The following is a 27,881-nucleotide window of genomic DNA, read 5'->3' as shown; positions in this document are numbered from 1 at the left end:
GGCCTCACCTGGTGCAGCTGAAATACTGTATCCCATGACTCAACAGTTCCAATCCTAGGTATATTCCGAGGCCTCGAGCAATGCTCCCCAAATTTTTATTCACTTATCTCATAAAATACTTTTGAAAAACGTATGCACCCCTTTGCCAATTGGACTGTCACCTGGAATTTTGATTATAAACTGGTTAATTTGATAAAGTAACAAAATAGTTGCAAAGGATTAGGTAATTTTAACTATAATCTAAATACTGGTATTTTAAAATAAAATACTTACATCACTTTTTAAAAGGCATCTGTGAGAATAAAAACACCCAGAGTGATTTAATTTTCACCATTATCCATTAAAATTACTCGAGCAAACTGCTTCATAAGAATAAAACATTTTATATCATTTCTTTTTTTCTGGAGATGAAGTTTCGCTCTTGTTGCCCAGGCTGGAGTGCAATGGCACAATCTCGGTTCACTGCAACCTCTGTCACCTGGGTTCAAGCAATTATCCTGCCTCAGCCTCCCGAGTAGATGGGACTACAGGCATGCACCTCTATGCCTGGCTAATTATTTTGCATTTTTCGTAGAGATGGGGTTTCACCATTTTGGCCAGGCTGGTCTCGTACTTCTGACCTCAAGTGATTCGCCTGCCTCAGCCTCCCAAAGTGATAGGACCTCAGGCCACCGTGCCCAGCCCATTTTATATCATTTCTTATTCTCCTTGTTTTCTTATAAATGCTGCTTCAATTCACTGCTGCATCAGAATTATACAAATATGTATGAATGTTTGAAAGTTTTTGTAATTAATCATTCTATCATACTTCTCTACAGTAAAAACATGTATAAATTATAGTTAACTTTTTTCTGTGACTTTGTTAGTTTTTTTATTATACATTGGGTTATCACTAAAAGTATCAGTAAGAATAGCACAAAACTATTTAAACAATAAAATTATGATTATTTTGATCACTGTCAAACATAAAATGTGCAAATCTATTGGTCATAACCTCGAAATGCTATGATGAAGGAGGCTTTGCCAATGTTTTAGCTGCACCTTTTGTGAGAGAAGTGGAGTGGGACACTCAGCCACGGGCAGATCAGTCCTGAGAAGAGTGCATGTGGGAATTGAGGGTCTCAAATTCAAGCCCTTAAATTGGAAATCCATGATTGGGCTGGTTTATTCCTTCATCTAAACCTGAAATATTTTCACTTTAGAAAGTTGATTGCCAGTTGTACACACACCTCCACGTGCTGCAAGAAGGTGTGGGAATGGTTAATTCAGGAGGCTGCCCTCCTGGCTGGGTCCCTTCAGAGCTGAGGATGCCTGAGGCACACCGTGGCTGCTGTCCCACCCAGGGGTGTAGGTCACCGCTGTACCTGCCCTCCTTTCTGAGCCTGCCTCCTCATAGGAGGGAGCCCTGGAGCCCCAGCTCTCCTAAGCATCTGGTGAGCCATCATGGCTGGATCAGTTAGCATAAGTCCACCCCAGGTAAGACAGTTCAGCCTGCTCTAAGTAGTCACTAGGCCTGATTTATATCCATGAGGTCCCTGAGGTCAGACCTGATGAGGAGGAAAATGCAATACATCAACATCCGCCTTTCCATTCTCTCTGCTATACTCGCAAAGTGAGTACAGCGACTCCTCCCGCAGCACCGGCTCTCACCTCCCGTTGAGCACGCTCCTCTTCTCCAGCCCGCTGGGCAGGACCACGGTGACGTCCACGGTGCTGGCCCTCAGCACCTCCTTCATGCGAACCAAGTTCTGCTGCGACCCGAGGGCCCCGTCATGGGGGGGCTTCTGGTCACTGTGCACGTGCAGAGTGGCAGCCTTTCCAGGAGGTGGGGGAGCACGAGCCTTCATCTTCCTCCTTAAAAACCACAACACAGAGGCACAGAGTGAGTGGCAATGTTCCTACCTGCCTCGGAATAATTCATTCTTACACATACTCAGGTCTGTCTTCAGGAGCACCTTCCGAGTGCCATGGCCTTTTTAAAATCAATGTCCCCCAAACAAGTAAAAACTAATAAGTAAACAAAATAGGGAAAGGGTTATTGAAAGGAAGCATTCCTGGAAAGAAACACCTTAAAAACGTGCTTGCTGTCAGGGAGGTACGCAAGCCTGTTTTCACAGGACCTGGTCAAGGGGAGGGTGGGTGCAGCGGGGTTTGGCCTGACCCTTTCTGAATTGTCACAGGGATGACACATCACACGAATTAATGATCACAATGAATCAGGTGGGCTCGCTAACACATGTGACACTCTATTAAATCTTGCCTCAGCTCCAAATCTATGGCCAGTTCTGAGGATCTGGAGTCCATGGATCCATGATCTCGAGGATGTGTTGTGCTAAATTAGCCAGAAAGTCGATCACACCACCACCTGTCCACACGGCCACCGTGGACAGATGCGGCTGTTTGGCAGGGAAAGGATGCGGGTGATGGTAAAGGGGTAACTAACGCATAACCCCCTTCACCTTTGTTTTCACCTTATTTCAGACTGTGCTTCAAATGCTCAATTCACCTTGTGGGGGATTTCTAAACACCTGATGAGTCACCCACACTGAGGAACATTTTCTTTTAACATTTATTTTAGGTTCAGGGGTCCATGTGCAGGTAAACTGCGTGTCACCAGGGTTAGGTGTACAGATTATTCCATCACCCAGGTAGTGAGCACAGTACCCAACAGGTGGTTTTTCAATCCTCACCCTCCTCCCACCTTCCACCCTCAAGTAGACCCTGGTTCTGATGAACATTTTTAGAAATTCTTGTTTCCTCCAGATTAGCCAGGGAAAGCAACTGGCCTTGTTTTATACAGGTACCTTATTTTACATATAGAATACATGTATATGTGTGTATATATATGTATGTACATATTTTGATATAAGAACCTTACTTTATATAGGCCCTGGTATTTTATTGTCGTGGTAGCAGGTCGAGTACTTACTCGATACTTAACATTCACTAGGACCTATGCTAATAATAACCTTACCAAGTTTACCTTATTGAGAGATCTGTGGCCCGCCTAAAGGCATACAATTATCTGGTGCCTGCACAGACATGGAACTCAGACCTGGCTGACTCCAGAGGGTTTGCTCCCACTGCCTCCCTCTTGCTCTGGCCATACCCTAGTTAGAGGGTCCGCAGAGAGGCAGTGAGAGCCTCAGCACACTTTCACCTCGCTCAGAGTGGTCTTCCGAAGGCATTTGGCATGAGCGATCAGAGATACAGGAATTCCTTTCCTAGAAATTTACTTTAAACAATCCCACAAGACAGCGTTGTGGGAGGCTCAAAGATGGTCATCACGACATAAATTCTAATGGTTCTAATGGCAAACAAATAACCCAACCATACATTAATAAATTAACACATCAAACAAATAAATAATCTAATCATGCATCAATGAAAGACAATGTCAATAAATTATGTTATACCAGAACTAGGCAAATATACCTTAAAAGTATATCATTTTATGTGCAAAAATGCTCAATACAGGCTTTTTTAAATAACAAGCTTCATAATATTATTTGTTTAGGAAAATTCTATTTTTAAAGAGAGGTCTACATTAATTATAGCAATGGATCATAAAGCAGTTTAGAAAGATAAAGAATTGGCAAAAATGACCTTGAGTGATGGGTAGTATGACATATGTTTTGCTATTTTTATTTCTACACATTTCCTAATTGTTCTATAGTATCACTTGTATATGTATTACTTATAAAATGAAAGAGGTCATTTAAAATGACAGTAAAAGTGATGAGATGAGGCTGTAAACTTACTAACATTCACGTCACTGGTTAATGTAAAGTTACGCACATTTACGTCATTAAAATAACATTCAGGGGCCAGGTGTGGTGGCTCATGCCTGTAATCCCAGCATTTATGGGAGGCCAAGGCGGCCAGACTGCCGGACTCAGGAGCTCAAGACCAGCCTGGCCAACATGGTGAAATTCTGTCTCTACTACAAATACAAAAAATTAGCCAGGCGTGGTGGCAAATGCCTGTAATCCCAGCCAGTTGGGAGCCTGAGGCAGGAGAATCACTTGAACCCGGGAAGCAGAGGTTGCAGTGAGCCGAGATCGCACCACTGCACCCCAGCCTGGGCAACAAGAGTGAAACTCTGTCTCAAAAATAATAATAATAATGATAATAATAAAACAACATTCAGATCTCACCCTCTGCTATAAGTAGGTATAAATTCTTTTTCTTATTAAAATACTTACACTTACAATATCTATAATTTTTGTTATATCTTTATCCATTATATACTTCTTTCAATTTATAGAAATAAAAATAAAATAGTCAACATATACGGCACCATTGTAAGGACTAAATATTTATTCAATTCCTCAGTATACCACTTTAAGGAGGTATTATTGATATTCCTATTTTATAGCTGAAAGTGTGAGCACACCTTCCCAATGTCACAGAGAGGTAAAACTGACAAACTGAAGACAATTTGGTTTCAAAGCCTGAAATTTTAACCACTATGTTATTCAGTCATTATTAGAAAGAACAGATTCCATACCATTTCAGAGATGGAAAAAATCAAGACAGAGAGAAACAGCTTATGGATTCTTCCATTAACCACCCTTTGGTCTAGGGCTAGAAGCCCAGGCTCTGAGGTATTAGCATTACCTCCCAAAGGTGCTTTCAGGACAAAAAAAAAAAAAAAAGTGTTTTTCATTTTTAGGAAAAGAGTATCTTTTCCAATTTAGCTGGCTTGGACTCCTTTAGAACTCACCAGTTCAAATAGGAAGCAGCATTTATTCATTTAGCTGGCACCACAATGGGAGTGAGAGGCTGGAGAGAGTCGGGAGAGGTTGACTGCCCCACATTTATCCGCAACAAATAATCTGTCCCCAACTACCCAGAGGCACCCTTGTAATAGAATTTCATCCACCCTCCCTCCCCACATTCAGTGTCAACACCCTGGTCCAAGCCCTCATCTCTACAGCACACACAAAAGTGGAGTCACGTGAATCACATACAGTACACACTCCACCCTTCCCTCCACAGTGTGACTAGGAGCAGCCTGCGAGGGCTGTTGTCTTCTTAGGCCTGACTTTGCTCGGGGCACACACTGCTTACACGCCTGGCAGGGCCCACTGGCTGTGGCCTAAGCTGCAACCAGCAGGCTGCAAGGGCCCCAGGGAGGTTTGTTTGCCCAGCAGAGTGCTGTGTGCATTAGTGTGTACATGCATGTGTGTGTGCCTGCATGTGCACGTGTACACATTAAAGTTAGCCAACATTTAAAAAACTGGAATATGTCACACTAACAAAATGAATTTTGGGCTGCTTTTGGGAAAAAAAAAAAGGTTTGATGAAGCCTGGACATCTTCACAGTAAAAAACGGCTGTGTGTTTCCATCTGGACCTATTGACCGCTGGACCTGTTGGCTCAGTGACGTCACACATCTGTGCCCTGTAGGGCTGTAAACTCACATCCAAACCTCCAGAGAGTCTGAAGATCTCCACCAGCCCTAGACCTGAACCATTCTTCAATATCCTCCACTCTTCTGGCAACTGGCCTACAGCTCCAGTTTCCAGGAAACCAACAAGTCCCCCAACTGCCTTGGCCTCACTGTACTCTTGCCTCACTTGTTCTGCTCTCAAAGACATGGCTCAAAACAATGTCGTCAGAGAACCCATTTCTGGGTCCTCCAGGCCTGGGCACACACATAGCTGAGATCAGTGATATCTACGTTGGCTGCACTGTGGCTGGAAGCACTTGGGGAGCTTAAAATATGCCCAAGTCCTATCACGGACCAATTAAATCTGGATACCAATTCAATTATTATTTAACAAGTCTAGAAGGCAGCAAGGACATGTGTATTCTCAATATGTAGCATAACGTAGTTCATATTTGTGGGTGCAGTCATCTATCACATAACAATGCTTCAGTCACTGACGGACCACATATATGAAGGTAGTCCCCTAAGACTGTAATACCTTTTCTATGTTTTCTATGGTTAGATATGTTGAGATGTACAAATGCTTACTATTGTGTTACACTTGCCTACAGTGTTCAGCACAGTAACATGCTGCACAGGTTTGCAGCCCAGGAACAACAGGCTATAGCATACAGCTAGGTGTGTAGTAGGCTGTACCATGTAGGTATGTGTTGGGTACATTCTGTGATGTTCACCCAAGGATGAAATCCCTTAAGGATACATTTCTCAGAGTGCGCCCCTATCATTAAGCTATGTATGACCATACTTAAAAATGCTTATTGATGATGATGATATTGACACTGCTGAAAATTATACATAGTTCCTGCCTACAAGAAACACTGGGTACTTATAAAAGCCTGAGATAGGAATGAAAAAAAGATTGCAGAGTAAGAAATGTTTCAAACGAGCCAAGCTTCCTGAGGGAGAAAAAACCTGCACAGACCTCATTAGTGGAGTGTCCACCCTAACACCCTAGCCGAGGTAGCCTTGAACAGTCTTAAAGATGAGCAGAAATTTCATATATGAGAAAAAGAGACAAAGCCTGGGGCAGGAGGAGAAGTCCCCAAAGAGAAAAAGGAAAAAAAATGTTGTACTGCACATCACAGGAGAAGATACCAAAACAGCATGCCCGGGCTAGGGACACCTGACAGCCAGCACACCAGGGTGTCTGGGTTTTTTATTTTATTATTATTTTTTCTTTTTTTGAGATGGAGTCTCACTCTATCGCCCAGGTTGGACTGCAATGGCGCAATCTTGGCTCACTGTAACCTCCGCCTCCCAGGTTCAAGTGATTCTCCTGCCTCAGCCTCCCAAGTAGCTGTGATTACAGGCATGTGCCACCATACCCGGCTAATTTGGTATTTTTAGTAGAGATGGGGTTTCACCATGTTGGTCAGGCTACTCCTGACCTCAGGTGATCCGCCTGCATGTGGATGGCCTGTGCGTGTGGGTGACCTGTGCGTGTGGGTGGTCCGTGCGTGCGGGGGCAGCCCGTGCGTGTGGGCAGCCTGTGAGTGTGGGTGGACTGTGTGTGTGGATGGCCTGTGCACGTGGATGGCCTGCACAGGCTCAGACCAGGCTTGTTCCCCATTGTCTGTTTCGTGCTTTCAGTGTGGCTTCTGTTAAACGCAAAGCACCATCCTGCAGCTAACACATTCACAGCACAAAACAGAAAACGCCTGGCTTCCTCTGCCTGTGAGTGGCTCAGCCTGGGAAAGAATGGTTGCTATTTATGCGGGGACTCCACACCTGTACTCGGTTGTGAAAAGTCATTAGCTTACCAAGCAGGGGATGCCTTTCTCAAACATCTGTGCAGATGTCATGCAGTTGAGTCTGAGACTCAGGTGCATGTGGCAGTTTAAAAAGAGCAGGCCTTCTGCACAAGTCTAAAGAGGCCATCAGAGCTGGGACCTTGCCCGGCTCCTGCTGGGCACACCCACGGCAGGTGCTCCCGGCTGGCAGTGCACACAGGCTGGGTAATCCACCTTTCCTTCCTCTCACCCCCTCCAGTAGGAGGCAGGGCAGGTCCTTGGGACTCAGCAGGGAATGAATCACAGCACACACAACTCAAGCTTCCTTTGATCCCTCCACGTTGAAAAACCTGGGTGTGCCCTGGCAGGAACTGTTTATAAAATGAAAAAATATATATATGAAAACATTTCTGCCATTTCCAAGGTCATCAACCATAGCTCTAAATGATTTTAGCTTAAAACCATCACACATGTACTAAGTTTCAGGATGACGCTTGTTAATTCCCACATCAGCTGGAAACTCCCAGCTGGGTTTTTATTCTGAGAGCTCTTCAACATGCAGCAGAAGGCTTGAAATCCACTCACTGAAAGTCAGAGGGTCTTAGGTGACATGGTGCGGTGAATGCGAATCGCAGGTGTGGGGCCCAGGTAGCTGAATTAAAACCTAACTCTATAGGAGACAGCCACTGCCCAGCCAGGCTGGTCAGGCTGAGGTAGACAGGGACCGCATGCTGAAAAGGGAAAATTCATGCGTCTCTGTACTTTCCCAGACCCTGAGTTCAAAAGCACTATGCTTTACATCTTCCATCTTTCCAGTTGGAAATGTCATCTGTGGACATGAAGGTATAACAATTTCTTACTGTCCAAGAAAAGTGGACTGGGAAATCCACAGTGATGCTGAGGCCAGCTGACCTGAATGGCACGTCTACACCATGGGTGCCTGTTTACCATGTTGGCTACTCTGGCTGGCTGCTGGCAAACCACATGTGCTTAAAGGGAATTTCAGAGAGAAACCAGGCACACCCGGCTCTCCTGGCTAAGAGAGTCTGTTTATGCTGCAGGCAGAAGGGAGTTGCCATTCTCTCTCCATGAGATTCTTCAGCAATAGGATGTTTGCTTCTTCCTGTTTACAAGCGGTACATAAGCTGCGTCTGGTTTGTGTCTGGCTATTTATTTGCAGCCACAGTTGTAGAGCTGGGCAAGGTCCCAGCTCTGATGACTTCCTTAGATTTGTGCAGAGACCCTGCTCTTTTTAAACAGCCACATGCCCCTGAGTCTCAGACTCCTAAGCCTCTTCCTTGTACATTATTTCTGCAAACCACCCTGATGACCAGGGACTCCAGATTAAGAATCCATGTAATACCTTTTCTTGGAGCTCAGCACCTCCCAAGCTCAGGGCAATGTTCCTGGGAAGACAAGAATTCCTTCTACTAGAGGAGAAGAGCTACCAGAGGAAAATCCCATCAAAGCTTTCCCTACTGTCTTGGCCCCTACAAACAAAACGGAAAGCCAGAAAAACAGTCAACAGAAGATCCAGATAAGTAAGGGCTGAAATATGTGTCTATGAAACAATCACACTGCAGCCCGCAGAATTGTGGCATAAAAACAATAAATATCACACTGGTGCAATAGGCCAGGGAGAAACGACTTTACCCATCAAAATGCCACATTTCAGGGCACACAAAGGCACTGTCTGTTCAAAGTCTGCCCCAGGACACTCCACAACTGCACACCATCCACCGCATCCTGGTTACATGCTCTAGAGCTGGAAAAACATCAGGTCAAATCCAGCCACGACGTGGCCAGGCTGTGCATCTCCTCCAGATAAGCTCCTGTAATCTGTAGGCCTCAGTTTCCCCAAGAGCTGAACAGAGAGAGATTTCAGCTTTTATCAGCTGAGTAAATGGGAGGATTAAATGAGATGACTCCTGTAAAGTTTCTGGTATGGCACTGAGACACAGGTAGCACTCAATGACTGGTGGTAATTACAAATTTTTTTACTATTATTATTAGCACGCTTACTCTTTCGGATAAAAAAAAAAAGAAGCAAGCCTCTTATCTCTGCGAGGGTAGAGTAGAAGCTGGCTCCTCAAAATGCCTAATAAAAGCTCATTTATGCAGCAAATGCATTCATAACTGCCTAAGAAATCCTACACAATAGAATTTCACAGTTTTGACCTGGGGGTGGGGGAAGCTTTCAGTAATTCAACATAAAAAGATTAGCTTTCTGGATAGGATTCTCTAAGACATAATAACAAAACATATCCATAACACTCACCAAACTAAACTCCAGGGCCTGTAGATATGGGAACGCTGATATCTCACAACACATCAAGTAAATATTCAAAGAGGAACATTTGAGAGCCCAGTCCCACAGCTATTACTCAACTCCCAGCAAGTGAAGAAAGAGCCTGTCGGTGAGGATCACTTAACTATCGGCAAATACTCCATGCTCATGCTGAGCAGAGCAACCCCTGCTCCAAGTTTCAGATAAAACCCTGAGTTCCTACACTGTTCAATATTATAGAAAAAGGATATCTCCTTCAAAAAAAAAAAAAAAAGCAGTGCTAGTTTACTGAAGTTTGAACATTCTTAACAAATGAAATGGAATAGATCAGAGAAAACTTACTGATTCCCAAACCACCAGGCAATGTTTGCATACATCCCAAGCTGTCCCCTGCCCTTGCCTGGAGTAGGTTTGCTTTGCCCCCTAAAAGGAGCGCAAAGGGCTTTCTACCACACAGCCAATGCTGTTCCAGGAGCTAACGGACAGAAACCGCTCCTTGGGCTTCCCTGGACGAGGAGTGCAGAGTGAAGCAGTGCCCTGAGAACTAGCAGAGGCATCTGATCCAATCCAGCTAGTGACTTATTCATAAATGTGCCACCCGATGCAGCTTTTCCCCGACCAAGCCTGCGGTGCCGGCGCCTGTACTCCCGGCAACGGAAATCTCAAGTCATTTTGCAGAAAGACAGTGAGTGAATTGTCTTGGTTCACTTGTTCACAAACCCTCCAAGCCTGGAAAATGAGAATGAGACCGCAAGAGTTGTGAGGGAGGAAGGGCAGAACTCGCCTTTCATCGGGATGCCTGGCAGCAACCTTACTTCCTTTTCCCAAGCTGCATTCGTCCACCACCTTCTTGGAGTTTTCCAGGGCAGGCAGCCCAGGTGATCCCTTCAGGAGAAAGCCTAATTATTCCCGGAGAGACAAGTCAGCTCTGTACCTTAGCTGACCAAACTCAGCATTTGCTGAATTTGTATAAAGCAATTCTTGCCACCTCTCAGGCATGATTTAGTACATTCTTTTCCTAAAGGAGTTTTGATTTTTTTCTTCTCTTATCCCCCAAAACTACGCAACCAGAAGCTCACTGCTTTCTTGCAGCCAGTCTCTATGTGGCAGCGTGGATTTTCAAGCTTGAAAGCCATATTTGGTTTCTACCAACCATTGTCCCAGGACTACAAAGAAATGGCCAAACTGCTCAATATGTGCAGATGGGTATGCCGTGAGCTTGACGGGCTCTCAGCTCCTGTCCAAGCAAGGGCCCGAAGGTCCCAGTAAGGGCACAGTAGGTTTGGGGATGGAGGGATCTGGCCATGCCTCCAGATCACACCCCCACCTTTAGCCCCTGCTGCCTTATCTGTGCAGGCTGCAGTATCACCTGAATTTAACCATGTCCCTGACTGGCAGACCCCAGAGCTCTGGTTGACCTCCCTCCCCCACCAGGGAGGAGGCATGGCCAGGCCAGCACAGCCCTGAGAAGCAAGGAGTGTGCCCTCAGCTGCCCCCATCAGACACACACCTCCTCCAAGCTTCTCTCCTACGTGGACACCACACCTGCAGCACACTGCCACCTCGCTGCCACAACCTGAGGAGACTGTACCAGTCTGCTGGTTTCTAGGCCTAACAACACCCAATGAAGAGCTCTCCGGGGCACCACTGCCTCTCCTGCCTCTCCATTTCAGTCATGGCTTCATTATGTGCCAAGGTTTCTACCTCATTGTCATCTCCGTCTCTTCTTCCTCCCGAGGCCAAAGACTGCCAAGTTGATTCCAGCTCTGTCAAGGCTCAAACCCAGCCCCTCCTTTACCCCGTTCCTGCTCCACTGTTGCTCCTTTCCCCGCACATGGGATTCTATCTGACTTCCTGCTGGCCCCTTCCCACCACCCCTGCTCCACTGCTGCTCGGGGCGTTGTCTTCTCTCCCCCAGATTCTTACAGTGGACTCTGAAGGAATCTCCTGCATCGCCTGCCTCCCCTTCTTGAGTCCCATTTCCACACACCGAAGATGAATATTCCTCAAGGATGGCTCCATCTGGCCATTCTTCCTAATGCAAACACGTTAGTGATCCCCACTGCCCACTGGGTGAAGCCCAAACTCCTCTGTCTAATCTGCCTCGAACTTCAAGGCTGTTTCCACCATACCCCTCATCGCCCACATCGTGGTTACTTGAACCCTGGTGTTTCTGCACGTGGGGCAGATCCCCTGCTATCCTGTCTCCATCAACCCTCACCAGCCTTCAGTGAGTGAATGAATGGAGTAAAGTCACAAAAGAGGAAGTCACACAAGGCTTGACTCTAGAAGTGTCCCATAATGGCGGTGGAGATCAAAGGGGTACTATGGGAGAGAGGACCTTAGGGAAGTGACTGGGAGAGGGGTTAACACTGCCTGGGTTCAAATCTCAGCACCACCACTAACTAGTGAGTGAACTAACACAATGTATTTAACTCCCTTTGGGTTGTATTTGGGATAACTACACCTTCTCCATAGGATTAGGCAAAACTTAAGTGATTTCATTCTTGTAATACCCACACCACAGTGGCTGGGATCTAAGCCTTCAGTTAGTGTAAGTATTGTAACCCAGTGTGGAATCAAACCCTTCTGTTCTTAGCTATTTGCTCTAGTGCAGAGGAAACCCCAGTGTGCTTCCCTTCCCCCTCTAACATGCTAAAGAGAAGATGAAAGATCAGCAAAAAGAAGAAGTGTCTCCATGGCCAGCAGGTCTGTCTAGTAAGGACATCACAGTGGCCTCCTCCCCTCACCTGGTGCCTCTCCATCCTCTGCCAAACCAAGCAGGGGTTCCTGGGGAGCCATATGCAGGGTTGGGTCAAGGGCCACAGACATGGAGCTGCAGAACTGCAGGCCTGAAGCTGCCCGGGAGCACTTTGATGTGAGTCTCTGGATCAGGGAAGTGCAGGAGCTTGAAACAAATGCCTGTGTCCTAAGGAGCACCAGAGGGTGGCTGGCCAGGGCTGTCCACAGCAGCATGCGGCAGAGAGGTCAGAAGGTGGTGCCTGGAAGCAGGTGGCTTCTGCAGGGCTCAGGTGATCCAAGAGGACTTAGAAGGAGCCTGAACCAGAGGGCTGGGTGCAGGGTGGGCTGAGCCAGGAGAGGCTGTGGGCTCACAGGGCAGAAGCTAAGGGTGGGACCCCCACACACCCGCAGATAAACCCCACAAGAGCACGTGGCACCAGACCTGTAGCACCAGAAGGTACGCTGACCAACAGCAGAGAAGAGACCCTGCCCCTCATCCCCACCCAGCCATGGAAGCAGCACCCTGAGGGGAGGGGACCGAAGTCTGACCGCAGCCACCCAGGCCTGAGCTCCTGCCATGGTCGGACCTGAGTGTGGTGGAGGGTGGGAAGGGGAGAGCTTCAGCTGGATGTGGGATTGACGCTGTCATTCAGAAGAGGCTGAACTTCCTAACCTCTGAGAAATAGGACTGTTCTGGTAGACGATGCAGAGCTGAGTGCTATGGGCTGCCGAGACACCATCCTGGATAGAGAATCAGGAGAGAATGACTACAATCTGTTGAGTCTAATCCATTCCACAAACCGCTACACATGGTCACCTTCTTCATCATCATTATTTTCTTAGTCAAAAATGGAACTCTCCCCTCAGCCCCCCCCGCCAAAAAAGAAGAAAATAACAAAAAAGGAAAAGCACAGAATCACCATACAATATCAGTCTCTTCCTTTTGCCTTTCCTGGGGGACCATGAGGGGAGAGCAGAGTTGAGAGTTCCCACGACCCATCTGGCTGTGGGCTCTGGAAGCGGTGGAAATGGAGCCACACTGATGACCTAGAAAGCAGAGCCATGGAGAGGCCCCAACCAGTGCATCCCTACATTGAGATTCGGCCAGCAGGGGGATTCTTATTTTCTTAAGAAATAATAATCAGGGCCAGGCACGGTGGCTCACACCTGTAATCCCAGTACTTTGGGAGGCCAAGGCAGGCGGATCACGAGGTCAGGAGATCGAGACCATCCTGGCTAACACAGTGAAACCCTGCTTCTACTAAAAATACAAAAAATTCGCCGGGCATGGTGCCGGTAGTCCCAGACACTTGAGAGGCTGAGGCAGAAGAATTGCTTGAACCTGGGAGACAGAGGTTGCAGTGAGCCGAGATCGCACCACTGCACTCCAGCCTGGATGACAGAGAGAGAATCCATCACAAAAAAAAAAAAAAAGAAAGAAAGAAAGAGCAATCAGATATTTTTATGACTTTCTCCTGAACATTTATTCAATTTCTTCCTGGGCTGTTTGGCCATGAACATCCACATCGCATGAAAAGTACCAGAGACGCTGTGTGTTAGTTTAATGATTAAGGCATTAAATCATAGATAACTATGCAAGTGACCAGGAGTAAATCTGACCACACATAACCATGGAAATGACAAATAGTCCACAAGAGGTATAAGAGAAAATAAATACAAACAGCCATTAAGCACTTGAATATGTCAGAATGAATATTTACAAATATTAATTTTAAAAATTATTTAATGGCTTCATCATGTATTTGGGGCATAACAGGCATCTAATTATGTATAGTGACAGAAAACACCTTGGTTTTCCATGAGCATCTGCAGAGACAGGCTGGCCAAATCAGCACTGCCTTCAGCTCAGAAGACCCATGGCAAAACCGACAGTTTTCTTCTGGATTCAACTCACAGAACCGGCAAGGGGCAAGAAAAGTCAACAGAACAGAAACGCCAGACCTAGAAGGCAAGAACATATTAAGGATGGTGATTTGCCTTCACCAAGGCACCCAAAATGTTTGTTTTTTCCTTCAGTGGGGGGAAGAAAAAGGAGCAGAGCTGTATTGAGTTCCTTCTAGCAAAGTGTGGAAAAGAGAACCAAACTGAGTGGAAATCCTAAGACAAAAACTGCAGAGCGAGACGTGAGACAGCAGGCCATGCGCTCTGAAAGGCATCTCTGCCACCTGCTGATAAGCCCCGTCCATTTCTATGTACTTTTGTCAATAACTGAAAAGCGGTGAAATCTGACTAGCCCGCTCTCCACACAGTGCATAACTGATTGGAACTCAACAGAGCTGTGAGAATTTCTCAGGAAAATGAACCCAACTCCCTTCACTTGGGGCCACGGACTCACATGACACCACAGTTCAGGGAAACGGACGTTTTCAGGATGCGCACATGCCAATGTCTAATGGAGACAGCCTGATTTCCAGGCCTTGTTTTTGACTACTTCGTTGCAATCCCGCTAACAAACTTTGGCATATTTGCTATAAAAACATCCAGACTGTGTTATTTATTACCTCAAATGTAATCACCTTACGATCTTATTTCTGCCTCTATTAATAAGTAGAAGTTTCACTGCTTAAAATAAATGGCAAAAGTATTTTATTTAGGATGAATTATTCTATACTGAAAGACACTTTCCAGTAAGAAAAGCAGAAAAGAAGGGTATGTGAAAATATGCAGAAATAGAGGCCCAGAGCCAGCTTGTTTTGATACTGGTGTTTTCTGAGCTAAGAGCTAAGTGTTGGGTACCTTTAATTCTCCGTTGAAAATATGACACTTGATCACCTCATCGTGAACTGTTTCTCAAAATAGAGACTGGGCCTCCCAGAGGATCCCTGGGCTGGCGAAACCTGAGCTGAGTGGCTCTGACAGGCACTGCTGAGCAACCATGTGGCCTCTGGGCACTTCTTGTCCACTGTTAGACCTGCGGCCACCCACCCTTGGGCACAGCCCTGCCCGGCAAGGCCAGAACTGGCATCGGGCTCACCCACTTCCCAAATAACACCAGCATCAAGAGTTCCGAAAAGGCCGAGCACAGTGACTCACGCCTGTAATCCCAGCACTCTGGGAGGCCTAGGCAGGCAAATCACTTGAGCTTAGGAGTTCGAGACCAGCCTGGGCAACACAGCAAAACTCCCTCTCTATGAAAAATACAAAAACTAGCCGAGCGAAACCCCCTCTCTACGAAAAATACAAAAACTAGTCGGGCATATTGGTGTGTGCCTGTAGCCCCAACTATTCTGGTGGCTGAGGTGGAAGAATTGCTTGGGCCCAGGAGGTGGAGGCTGAAGTGAGCAGAGATGGCACCAGTCCACTCTAGCCTGGGTGACAGATCAAGGCCCTGTTTCAAAAAAAAAAAAGAAAGAAAAAGAAAAGAAAGTTCAGAACACAGAACCCTGACTGAAGGGCCAGGGCTGGACAGCAGGCTGGACTAGACCAGGGCACACGCTGTGGAACACGTCGCTTGGGTTTACTGATTGATCTGGGGCCACCTGAACCTCAGTTACCTTTAGAAAGAGACAGACAGAGAGAAAGAGCACTAGAGGAGGTGAGGGAGGGAGAAGAGGGGGAGAAAAGGATGGAGGAAGAAAGAGAAGACTATCTCTGAGGCTATTCCACTCCAAAAGTTCTGTTCCCTCCACAACCTGTCTCTGGGGGTCCCAAGGGACAGTCTGCAGCCCTCACAACACTCATGCCTGTTCCTATGGATGTCTCCAGCCTCGGCCTGGCATTTCCTCCTCCACTAATCTGCACTTCCAATCTCCACCATGCTCTGAAGTCAAGCAGCCCAACCTGTTGACAGCCCACAAAGAAACACACCATCTTCGTATGCACCCTAACACCACAATTCTCCAAGTTAACCCCTCTCAGTTTTATATCATGGCCCCCAGATTTGGAGGACGGGAAATTCCTTGATGTACCCAGTCTTTCTTGATTGGATTGAGGGAATCCAGTGTTAGGTCTGCTGTGCTGTGACAGCTGACAGGTCAGGGATCTGAAGGGACTGTGTGATGTGGCTAAGGAAGTGCAGCCGCCCTGCATCTCTTCCTACGTCCAAGAACCTCTTGGGCCCTTCCTTTAGCCCCCAGTCGCCTTGAACAACCAGATACAAAACTGTGGTGGGAGTTTTTGTTGCAGAACTTTTATATCCAGAACTTTTGCTGCAAGTGCGTGATTTCCAGAGAGCAATTATATCACCTCAGCCTAAAGCCAAGCACCGGAAACAGCCGCGGACATCCCTGACCTTGAGAAGGCTTCCCTTTGCCCACCACCCACGGCTTCCCACTGGCTGGACAAAACCCTGCACCACGGGGCAGGTGCTGGTTTGGAAGGGCCTGAAGTTAACAGTCTGAGAGGCCTCTTTAAGATAAAGAACACAAAAGCACAACAAACATTGTAAGTCAGGCAGTGAGCTTGGCCCAACATGGGAGGCCCTGACTGTCTAGCCTCAGCAAAAACACAGGCCACTTTTCCAGCTGACTACCCACCCCCTCCTGCACTCTTGCTGGGCCGAGAGGGCCCCCACCATTCACACAGTCCACCTTCTACTCCCCGCCAAGGCAGAACACTTCAGCTTGGCTAAAGAAACGAGAAAAACTTAACAGAAACCCCGACATCCCCTTGAAAAAAAAAAAAAATTATGTTTTCAAATAAACCCTTCCCCTTTTACGTAAGCAGGGGCCTGGGCTCACTCAGCGTGTCCTCCAGTGGAAGGAAACTAACGCTGACCAACACTCAAATGTACCAACATACCAGGTCTCTGACAGCAACCTAGCCAGGAACAGTCATCCCACTTAACAGACAGAAAACTGAGGCCCAAAGCCCTCACAAGGAGTGCTGGGAAGATCTAAGAAATGGGAAAACCCAGTTCCTGTTTGCAAGTGATTTAAAACATAGAGGGGGATTCAGAGGTAGAGGTTACAGTGCAAGAGGCACTGGGCAGAAATGAGAAATCTTATGAGCCATGCAGAGGAGGAGACAATTTTTCCAGGGGAGATGCAGGAAGGCCTCACAGAGGAGAGGACAGGGCAGGGCTCTGGGCCGTGGGGAGGAGGCTTGGGGCTCAGCAGGAGGGTGCACCCATTCACTCCTGGTGAAGGAGACTTTAAGAAAACTTAGGGATCCGTCCCCTTCTGAATGAAGCAGCTCATGACTGGCAACTTACACTTTTTATTGCTTGGTGTTCTCACCAGCCAAAACCAAACTCAGAGTCCCCGGTTTGAGCTGAAATTTAGGGTAGCGCCTTGGGAAAGAGCCTGGGCGCTAACGGGGAGGAGCTTGGGTTGAAATCCTGGGTCTGCTACTTCCCAGCTGTCCCTCTGCAGCTCACATTCCTCACCCGTAAAGGGGAATGGGAATACCTACTTCCCAGGTGCAATGCGTAGTATATAAAATAACGTGGTCCAGGCATCTGGTACACGATGCACTCAAAAAACAAGGCATGTCTGCGATGAATGCAGCAGGGTCAGTGTCCTAAACCCACCTCTGCCCTGTCTCCATCCTCCACTGCCCTCCCTCTCTAGCAGGGACTCAGGGGGTCAACGGTCTCGCCTCTTCACAGCTGAGCTTGACAGGGCTGTGTGGGGAATGAGGAACCACCTCATTTGGTTCTGTGTGCCCTGCTTCCGGTCTGCACTGGACTGGCCTGAGGAAAACCCAGGGAATATTTCCTTCCTTGCAGTTTCTCCCTGACTGCTTCTTTCAAATCAAAACAGAAATGATGAAGCGAAATGCCCAGCTCTGGGCCTGGCCCAAGGAAGTCCTCAATGTGCATGAGTTCAATGGTACCCCTCCCCAGACTCCAGATCTGCCACCCTGTCCCTCATTTGCTTTGACTTAGCACTCACAAAGTAAACTAATTCTTTAATAACTCACAAGAACTAAAAGTTAATTTTTTTCATCTTAATTCTAGCCTATTAGAAAAAAAAACAAAGATTTTAAGCAAATAAAGGAGTTTACTTCTCCGCATCCTCATAATAATTTATCCATAGACAACACTTTTGCTTCCTATGTTGAAAATAATATTACATTGTAACTTTACTAAATTTTAAAACACAAACGACAATAATATTGAAAAATAAGTTCACTAAGATGTAACAGCTGAATTTACTTTTAGGGTTTGCTGATCTCAATATACATAAACTGTGAGTCCCTTAACCCTTTTTTTTCTTTAAAAAAAAAAACAACTGCCAAAATAGGAGAGGGTGTAGTAATACATACGCCATATGTCTACACATTTTTGCCACTAGCTTTTGAAAGCTTAATGTAGTATTATTAAAAACATAGAATGCTTGTCATATTTTCCCCATGCTAGGGTGCCTTGGGCCATGTCATGGTCCGTTAAAAACAAAAAAATTCAAGAGCTGCCTCTATTTCAGAAACATGAACGTGTTTAGTAATGAAAACAAAACGTGTATTAGAATAGAGCAATATTTACATGGTGTTTTATACAGTGACCAGGTCCCCAAAAGGGTGTGACAGGATTTCTGTTCCTGAAGCTTTGTGGTTCTCTCTGAAGGCTGGGAGCTGTCTGCTTACACCTGGAAGTCCAGCCCAGGAAGTAACTGCTGATATCACAGGTGGCTCTGTTGACATCCTCACAACCTGCCAGGGCTACACCCTCCATGGCATGCCGTCAGGTACCAAAGGGGAACAAAGAAGGAAAAGGAAGTTCCACCTGAGCCCGATCTGACCAAGGTGGCCCATGCCAGCCACCATGCTGACAGCCAGCAGTGACCAGAGAGGACGCTGGGACCAAGCGGCTTCGGGGGTCTCCCTTGGCCGCCTCCAGGCCTTCCACTGTACTGGTTTGGATTTGCCACGGTAGATTTGTTCGACTACCAGTTTTGTATTCTGAAGTAAGGAAGCCACATGACTTCCACACCTGAGTACCTTAGAGAACAATAGGAGTGCTGTTCTTTGGAGCAAGGATGGCTGGGCCACTCTGGGGTCCTTTCCCTGCAGTTCCCTCCACATACTGGGTCTCATGAGGAGAAGACCCCTGCCCTTCCCTGGGCTTTCTGTGTGAAGCCCTCAGTAAATGACAGTAGTGGGGCACAGCTCTCATTTCCCCTGTGAAAACCTCTCTTCAGTTAGAATGCAGCAACACCGAGTAGAGCAGTTGTAACTTATACTGAAGTTACTCTTTGTCCGCCAGCCCTAACAAAAGTGTCAGAGGCCTCTGAACCAGAGCAACTCCATCTTGAATAGGGGATGGGTAAAATAAGGCTGTGTCTTTTCTTATGTTAAAGCAAAGGGGAAAAAATGTGGGTTTTGAATACACATTAGCCACAGTCTTCTTTGTGTTTTTACTCAAGGCTTCAGTGCAGGGTGTATCCAGCAGCCTCCCAGCCCCCACCACAATGCTCCTGGCCCCTGACCCTGTGCTCCTCTTTCCCCCTATGACCTGGACTGCTCTCTCCTCTGCAGAGAAGTCTTACCTCTTATTTCCCTGGCAACCCTGCCTCATCCCTAAATATACCAGTCAGGAAATCCTTCTTCCCGGGAGTCCCAGGTGAAGAAGTCCCCCCTCCACCCAGCGACAGATGCCCTAAAACCAGCTCATAGGGCTCTCAAGAGCCAACTGTTAAATTTTCTGGAATGCTGGTAGCGCACTCATTATTAAAAAGTAAATTATATAAACTTATGGTTAAATAAAATATATTAAAAATAAGGGTAATAAATATGCAGCCCTTATCACTTCCTACTGATTTCACTGTTATCTGTATCTTTGGGGTTATTAAAATCCATTCTGTCTGGGGGTAGAAATACTGTCAGAGGCGTTTGACCCAGAGCGATTCCATCTTGAATAGGGGCTGGGTAAAATTAGGCTGAGACCTGCTGGGTGACATTCTTAGTCACAGGATGAGATAGGAGGTCCGCACAAAATACAAGTCATAAAGACCTTGCTGATTACAGGTTGCAGTAAAGAAGCTGGCTAAATCCCACCAAAGCCATGATGGCCACGACAGTGACCTTTGTTCGTCCTCACTCCTACACTCCCACCAGCGCCATGACAGTTTACAAATGCCATGGCAATGTCCAGAAGTTACCCTATATGGTCTAAAAAGGGGGTGAACCCTCCTGGAGGGTTCCCTCCTGGAACCCTCAGTTCCAGGAATTGCCCACCCCTTTCCAGGAAAACTCATTAATAATCCACACCTTGTTTAGCATGTAATCAAGAAATAATCTTAAAAATTGCCAACCAGGACTCAGGCTGCTGCTCTGCCTATGGAGTAGCCATTCTTTTGTTTCTTTACTTCTCTAATAAACTTGCTTTCACCTTACTCTATAGATTTGCCTCCAATTCTTTCTTGCATGAGATCCAAGAACCTTCTCTTGGGGTTTGGATCAGACCCCTTTCTAGTAAGAATACTACTCGATGGGAGTTGCCACAGCCTCCGCCCAGCTCCACACTCATGTCTCACTTTAGTGGCTGGTTAACACTCATGGTATTTTGCCATGGAAATGAGCAAATGTGACAAATCAAGGCACACGTTATTGTTTTATTGATTGTCTAGATCAGGGATCAGCAACATTTTCCATAAATAGCTACATAGTGAACATTTTAGGTTTTGTGGGCCATATGATCTCTGTCACAGCTACTCAGCCACTGTGGCAAAAAAGCAATATATAAATGAATGAACTTGGCTGTGTTCCAATACAATCTCACTTATGGACACAATTTTGAATCTCATATAATTTTTTTATATATTACAAAATATTATTTTCCTGTTTTTTAAAAAAAAAAAAAAAAAAAAAACCTTTAAACATGTAAGAACCACTCCTAGATTGCAGGCTGTACCAAAACAGGATCTGGCCTTTGACCACAGCTTGCCAACCCTTGGTCCAAGACCTATGATGGTGATGAGGAAATCTTGACAATGCAGATCACACTCACAAGTGGTCCTGCCTGTCGCTTCCACATTGTGAATCGCATAATAATTTAAGGAAACACTCTGAGTATTCATACACTTAATCCAGGTCAGCAAAGTCTCATATCACTGAAGGAAAGAGGACATCCCAACATTCGCTTTCTCACTTTGCTTTACTCACTGTAAGTGAAAATATCCATCAACATTCATGTCAGAACTGAGCTCCTTCATCAGTGCAGCCACAGCGTGGCCATGGACTTGAGTGCGGCTCAAGTGAACAAAAGCATCTGTGATCAGCAACTGGCTCTATGGAAACTGCATTAAAGAGTAATGAACATTTTTTTTTATTTTTTTGAGACAGAGTTTGACTCTTGGTGCCCAGGCTGGAGTGCAGTGGCGCGATCTCGGCTCACTACAACCTCCACCTCCTGGGTTCAAGCAATTCTCCTGCCTCAGCCTCCCAAGTAGCTGGGATTACAGGCATGCACCACACTCCCGGCTTTTTGTATTTTAAGTAATATGGGGTTTTCAGCATGTTGGCCAGGCTGGTCTTGAACTCCTGACCTCAGGTGATCTACCCACTTCAGCCTCCCAAAATGCTGGGATTACAGGCATGAAACACCGTGCCCGGCCTATTATTATTTTAAATTATGTACTACACACCCTTTTTATAAGTGAAATTTACAAGACCACCCTTTCCTCGGAGAGCTGGCTGTTCAACAGTTCCTAGCCTAGGACAGCCTAACCCAGAGGTCCTGATGGTGACTGGTGAGCAGTGGGCCTTGCCACCCACCCACTTCCAGGCAGTGAGTGCCTTAAAGGCAGGGCTGTATCTGATCCAGCCTTTCCCCGCCCCAGAATAGGACCTGGTAACCCCGCTGGTGTTCAGGCTAAGTAAACGAACACGAGTGGGCACAGCACCTTGGTCCTGCACCATCTCTTGTTTTTTAAGGATTATTAGAGACAGCAAATTCTAGTTTTGATCACAATGTGGAAAACGCTTCAATGAAGTCTCAACGTGTCCCTCCAATAACAAAAGATTACACACAAACTTTTAAACATTCTTTTACTAACTGATACTTAGTATGTCTGTATTTGCAGCCCAATACACACTATTTTGCATGTTATTCATGACAACAATTCAGTGTCTAAACTCATTTTAGGACATAAATGAACCAAATGCCAGTGAGAACATGTCTCCCCAGAGGCAGTGGCACTCAGTGCTGGGCAGAGCTGGTCCCCTCAGAAGGCCTGGGTGCTCCCCTGTGCAGATCCCATTAAGAAACCAATGCTCCTCGGCCGTTCCCATGATCACCGATTAACATTTTAGTGATGTAGCTCCTGCTCCAGAGGAAGAGAAACAAGTTAATCTCATATTTTTTAAAAAAATAGAAGTCATTGTCATTGGAAGAGCAGTTTGATGAAATGGAAGCCTGTACATGTGACTAACGCGTGTGGCAAGGAGAGATGGAGGCTGACAACTCTGGCAGTCAAACACTGCTGTGTGTCAGTATTTCCTCACTTCACATGGTTTTAAAAAGGTAACAAAGCCTTTTCCAGACTCCTGATCCTCATTCCTCAGCTGCTCACAAGGTCCATCCTGCAGAGAAGTGCTAGTGGTCTTTCAGGGAGGAGTCCTTTCACATGGGATAAGATAACATAGGTGAGGCAGGAGAGTAATGTCTGGAGACAGGGACCCTAATGCCAATTCACGCTGACTTCCTAGACCTAAATCAAAAGGAAAACCCCAACTTTGCACTCCCAAGTAACAAAAAGACCAGAGGCTACTCCCCTTTCCTGCATATAGATGAAAAACTGAAAGCACCTCTGATTGGTCCCCTCTCACAACCAGTCTGGTCTCAGGCCAAGTCTTCATTTGCATAAGAGTACAACTTTGTAACTTCACTTCAGCTTCTGATTGGTCACTTTCTGCAATCAATCAGAAGTTTGCATAGGGTGTAATTTTATAACTTCGTTCAGCCTCTGATTGGTCCCCTCCCACAACCAATCAGACTGATTCTGGGCCACTACTTCATTTACATAGGGTGTATACCAAGTAACCAATGGGAAATCTTTAGAGGGTATTTAAACCCCCAGAAAATTCTGTAACCAGGCTCTTGAGCTGCTTGCTCGGGTGCATTCCCACCCTGTGGAATGTACTTTGATTTTTGATAAATCTCTGCTTTCATTGCTTCATTCTTTCCTTGTTTTGTTTGTGCATTTTGTCCAATTCTTTGTTCAAGACACAGGAACCTGGACACCCTCTGCTGGTACCACAGGCTGCCCTGGCTGGACTCAGCTCCATGTTGTACAGTATAAAAAAGGTGCCAGAAAGTTCCAGAGTGTCATCAACCTGAGCTGTCCAGCGACCCTGCTGTACCCCAATTCCTCACCCATAAATTGACTCTTTGATCTCTGAGGTCACCTACTTGATGCTGTTGAATGTTATGATCTTCAGGTTCATAAGATCCACAAACAGAAAATGTTAACTTAGGATTTGAACACAGCTAGATACCCACCATCTGCTCTGTTCTGAGAACTGGGCCCTGGAAGAGCTGGAGACAGAGCTGAACCCGACTCCCAGGTAGAAGAGGCCCACTCGCCCAGGTGCTTCCTCTCTGGGAGGCCCTGTCGAATGCCAATATTATCACCTCCGCAAAACTGGTTCATCCAACAAGGTACCTGACACAGAGGAAAGCCCGGGGTAACTGCTACCAAGGGAAGTCCAGGCCCCAAAGAAGAAGGGCTGGGTGCTCCCTTGGGAAGCTGCCCAAGGTCACCAGGCACCCAGGAGGGGATGACCAAGTATGAAGACACACGGAGCTGAGACCAGACCAATTTTCTGCGCTTGTTAAACTTGCCTTGGTGGCACTGCTTGGATGAGTGAGCCAGTCCCGTTGGTCCCACTAAGGATGGATGGGCAAAACATGGCATGAACTGATATAAGAGAACACGTTAAAGCCAATGTGCTGAGGTGGGGGCTATTCTGGACGCTATTCCATGAAGCTGAAAAGATGTTGTGGCCTCGTTGCACTGATGTGAAGGCAGCTGTGTGCAGGGAGCAGAAGTGCTGGAGCTGACGCTGGGGTGTGACTCCCTGTCCCCCTTATGTGCGAGTCACCTCACCCCTCTGTACCTCTGGTTCCAGTGGTGACACGGGGGTGACGGTGATGTCACTGCCCTCATGGGATACCGCAAAGCACTCAATACCAGCTGCTACTACGGGATCTATTGGAAATTTAAAATTATATACTCACCACACAATTAAAAATGAGCTAAGGTATAATCTTGTATATATCTATGAAAACATGGTGTGGGGATCATGGTGAACAGTTAAACTCTGGTGCACCTGTACCACGGGCTAGCCCTCAGCAGGAAAAAAGAGGCAACACAGCAAGCTGGGTGGAGCCCAAGAACGTTACGCTGGGTGAAAAAAGCAAAGTCTTGGAAGGTCACGTACAGGATGATCCTACTGATATAAATCCTCAAAATGACAAAAATCATAGCAATGGAGAACAGGCTGGTGATTGCCGGAGTTGGGGATGGCAGGAGGAGGTGACTGTGCCTGAAAGGGGGTAGAGGGAGGTCTTGGGGTGAAGGAGCGATGCCGTGTCTGGCCTGCATGGACCTCCAGGTATGAGGATGTGCACATGGCGGGCACCCGCGCCAGTGTCCTCTTCTTGGTTTTGGTATTGTCCTATACTACAGAAGACGACACAACCATGGGGAAACTGGGGAGGGTACCAGGACCTCTGTGCCAGCTTTCCAACCTCCTGTGAAACTTCAAAATTAAAAATTAAAAAATATATCAGCTAAGGAAAGATAAACCGTCGTGTGAAAATGCTTTCCCCATGTTGGTCCCTGCAAGACGGCTCTGCCACGCCCTCCTCTCCAGCACGGTTTTCTGCACACACATGTGTGCTCAGCTCCCACCCTCAAGGCTCCGGGATAAAACCCAGTGCACAACCTGCCAATGAGAACTGAGGCTGCAAACCGTGTTCCAGTGCAAAACGGAAACACAAGAATAAGCTGCACTCCAAGGAGAACGTCTAAGTCCTCTACAGATGCCTGGACCAGCATGGCCCGGTGCCCCATGACTGTAGTAGGTATTTGCTGTCCTCCTTCCTATACACCTGCTGTCATCTACCAAGGCATAAACAGAAACACTGACTTTTCAAATACTTCATGGTTTCTTGACTTGTTCAATCACACGGCCTTCTTTGCCAGGCTGCTGTAATAGCCACTCACATGTCCAAAACCTTCAATTAGGGAACTCTATATTCTGGCCACAGATAGAGAGTTGTGTGGATGCTGCTATTTGAAAATACAGAGGTACTTCCTCCCTTTCACACCAAACCGATAGGGTCTCATGAGGCCCAGCCTCTCCTACGGCCACTCACTCTCACCCACAGCATGCTCCAGTTCCAATCCCTAAGTGCCTCAGCTTTCCCCCAGGCTACAAGACACTGCCAGAGGAAATGGGCCCTCCCCACAAAGTCATGTGCGGTGACCCCAACAGGGCCCTCAAGTAGATGTTCCTGCTCATTGCTCTCAGCCCCATTATATCATTGCTGCAGCCATTCCAAGTCCCAGAAGACCTCGCCCAACATGTTCCTGTCCTGGGCTCCACCTTCACCACGCCTCTGTCCACAGAGACCCCAGGGAGTTCCTGGAAGGAACGCGGTTCCAGAAAAGGGCTAAGCTCACATCTCTTCTAAGGCTTCACCTATTTTTTTCTCTGCTCTCCTATCTTTAGTCTCTCCCTGTCTTGGCTCACTAGCTGAGACTGTTCTCTCCTTCCTCTTTCCACACCTCCTTCCATTCAAAAGAGGAAACCCTTCCAAAGAGTAGCCCTACACCCAATGTCCCAATTTCCTCATAGCTTCCGAAATCCGTGCCTTTACAGCCAGGCTTCCTCCACACTCTAACGGACCTGATCAGTTGCCTTTTCCCATGATGATCCTCCCTGCCTCCCACACGCCCTTATCCTGCAAGTCCACAGCTCCCTGAAACCCCTGCTTTCAAATCTTGTGAAATGATGTGGATGCTGTTCTTCTACCTGGAATGCCTTCAAAGTCCAACAAAACACCAGCCCCTTCTAAAACCCAGCCCATACTCTTCCATCTTCACTTTCTCCTCATCCCTACCCACTCCTGCTGAAATTAGAAGTATTTTCTGCAAACCCTAAATTAAGATTCCAATTCTGTAGTACTAAACACTTTCTCCACAGCTCTACAACATTTGTACTGATTCCCTTCCTCCCTTGGATTGGACAATTCTGTCTCAACCACCAGAGTAGCTAACAGCAGCTTGCTGAAGTGTGAGCTCAGCAGGTATCTGTCCAATAAATGAATTACATCCATAGAAGAAATGATATATTAAAAAATATAAAATTAGAAATACAGTTTCATTCATTCTGCAAACATGTATCAGGACCTACCATTTACAGGGTATTTCCTAGGGAGTCTATAACATAAATGATAGTACAATGTATGGTCTCAGATCTCAGGAAGGTTCTAGAGGGGCAATAAGATAGACACAACTGTTTAGCTAAAAGCAAGGCTGGGATTAAGTGATGTGAAATAAGCAAAAGGTACCTCGCAAACCATATGGCACTATTCAAACATTGGGGCACTTTTAAAGTTTTCTTATTGACATTATTAAATTATGCAAAACAAAGTTAGGTTAGGGACAAATCCTGCCTGCAGAGTAACTTGAAATTTTGTGAGGAAATGATTTTAGCAAAAATAATATATTATCCAAAGACTTAGTTTTCATTATGGCAAAGATCTCCGCAAATGCAAAGAAGATATCTATGAATTATACCGTGTGGTATGTATGTGTCATTTATTTTTAAGCAGAAAGGCCTAAAAATATCTAGTAGCATTTAGAAAATATTTCACACTTCTTTTTATCACTCCATGAATTTAAAACTAAAAAAATAAATATCCTAGCCTTAATGCAGAAAAGCAAGTATCTAAGTTTCCTACTTGAAATAAAAAGACAACAGACTCTATGAAGAAGATGGCATTTTCTTGTATAATTTGGACCAGGGAGACAAATGGCCTGCAGCAAGTCCATCCACGCAGGAGCTCCATCTCCATCAGCAGGGGCCACCTCCTCTGTCCCTGACAGCTCAGAAGCCCATGGTAAATGCTGTTTGTTGTCAGCAGGACACATGCACCAAGCAATTCCCCTCCCCTGAGCCTCCTGCCTATCCTCTCATCCCACTTCCAATCATGGCTCATTCCCCAAAGCTCCAGGAGAAAATTCTCCCCTGGCACACAGCCCAGCCCTGACCTTGTCCCAGCCCCAACATCCCTGCTGGTCTGGCTGTCAGCCCCCGTGGGGTGGAGAGAGAACCCTGCCTGCACACCGTACAGTGTCGCACAGGCCATGCTATTAGATCTGGGCCATATAACTTCTACCTCATTCAAATAAAATGCAGAAACGCTGATTAATGAAGCATTATAATGTTTATGAAGAAAGAGTTATTGTGCTTGCAATTCTATGATGTCCTTGATTTGTAGATTCTGTCAGTTACACAGATTGTCATACTTGCAGACTTCTTCCAAAGTTTGGCAAGAACAAATGGGCTTTTTTTGTGCAGATGACTCATTTACATTTTTAATTATTTTTAAACTACATGAAAAATAAATGACTACATTGAACGATTCAAAGAAAAATTAGAGTGTGTTCCCAAAATAGCCCAGGGTGGACCCCTCTCCCTGCCAAGTCCTAAGCATTAGAGCCCAGCACACCCCAATAAGTCACCACAGCCAGCA

The 27,881-nt window shown here is 46.3% G+C and overlaps 1 protein-coding gene across 6 annotated transcripts in view; it reads right to left on the bottom strand.

The window, feature by feature from the left end:
* COBL (cordon-bleu WH2 repeat protein) overlaps positions 1–27,881 on the bottom strand; it is a 299,291-nt gene that overhangs the window by 200,499 nt on the left and 70,911 nt on the right. For all 6 annotated transcript variants that reach the window (XM_054495472.2, XM_054495471.2, XM_054495468.2 and 3 more), the window contains exon 2: positions 1,651–1,854. In XM_054495472.2, the coding sequence (XP_054351447.1) occupies positions 1,651–1,854 (204 nt within the window). The remainder of the gene's footprint in view (positions 1–1,650; positions 1,855–27,881) is intronic.

The sequence above is a fragment of the Pongo pygmaeus genome, chromosome 6, assembly GCF_028885625.2.
Source record: "Pongo pygmaeus isolate AG05252 chromosome 6, NHGRI_mPonPyg2-v2.0_pri, whole genome shotgun sequence".
Classification (NCBI taxonomy): Eukaryota; Metazoa; Chordata; class Mammalia; order Primates; family Hominidae; genus Pongo; species Pongo pygmaeus.
The sequence above is the reverse complement of the archived record's forward strand: the minus strand, read 5'-3'. Positions and strand labels throughout refer to the sequence as shown.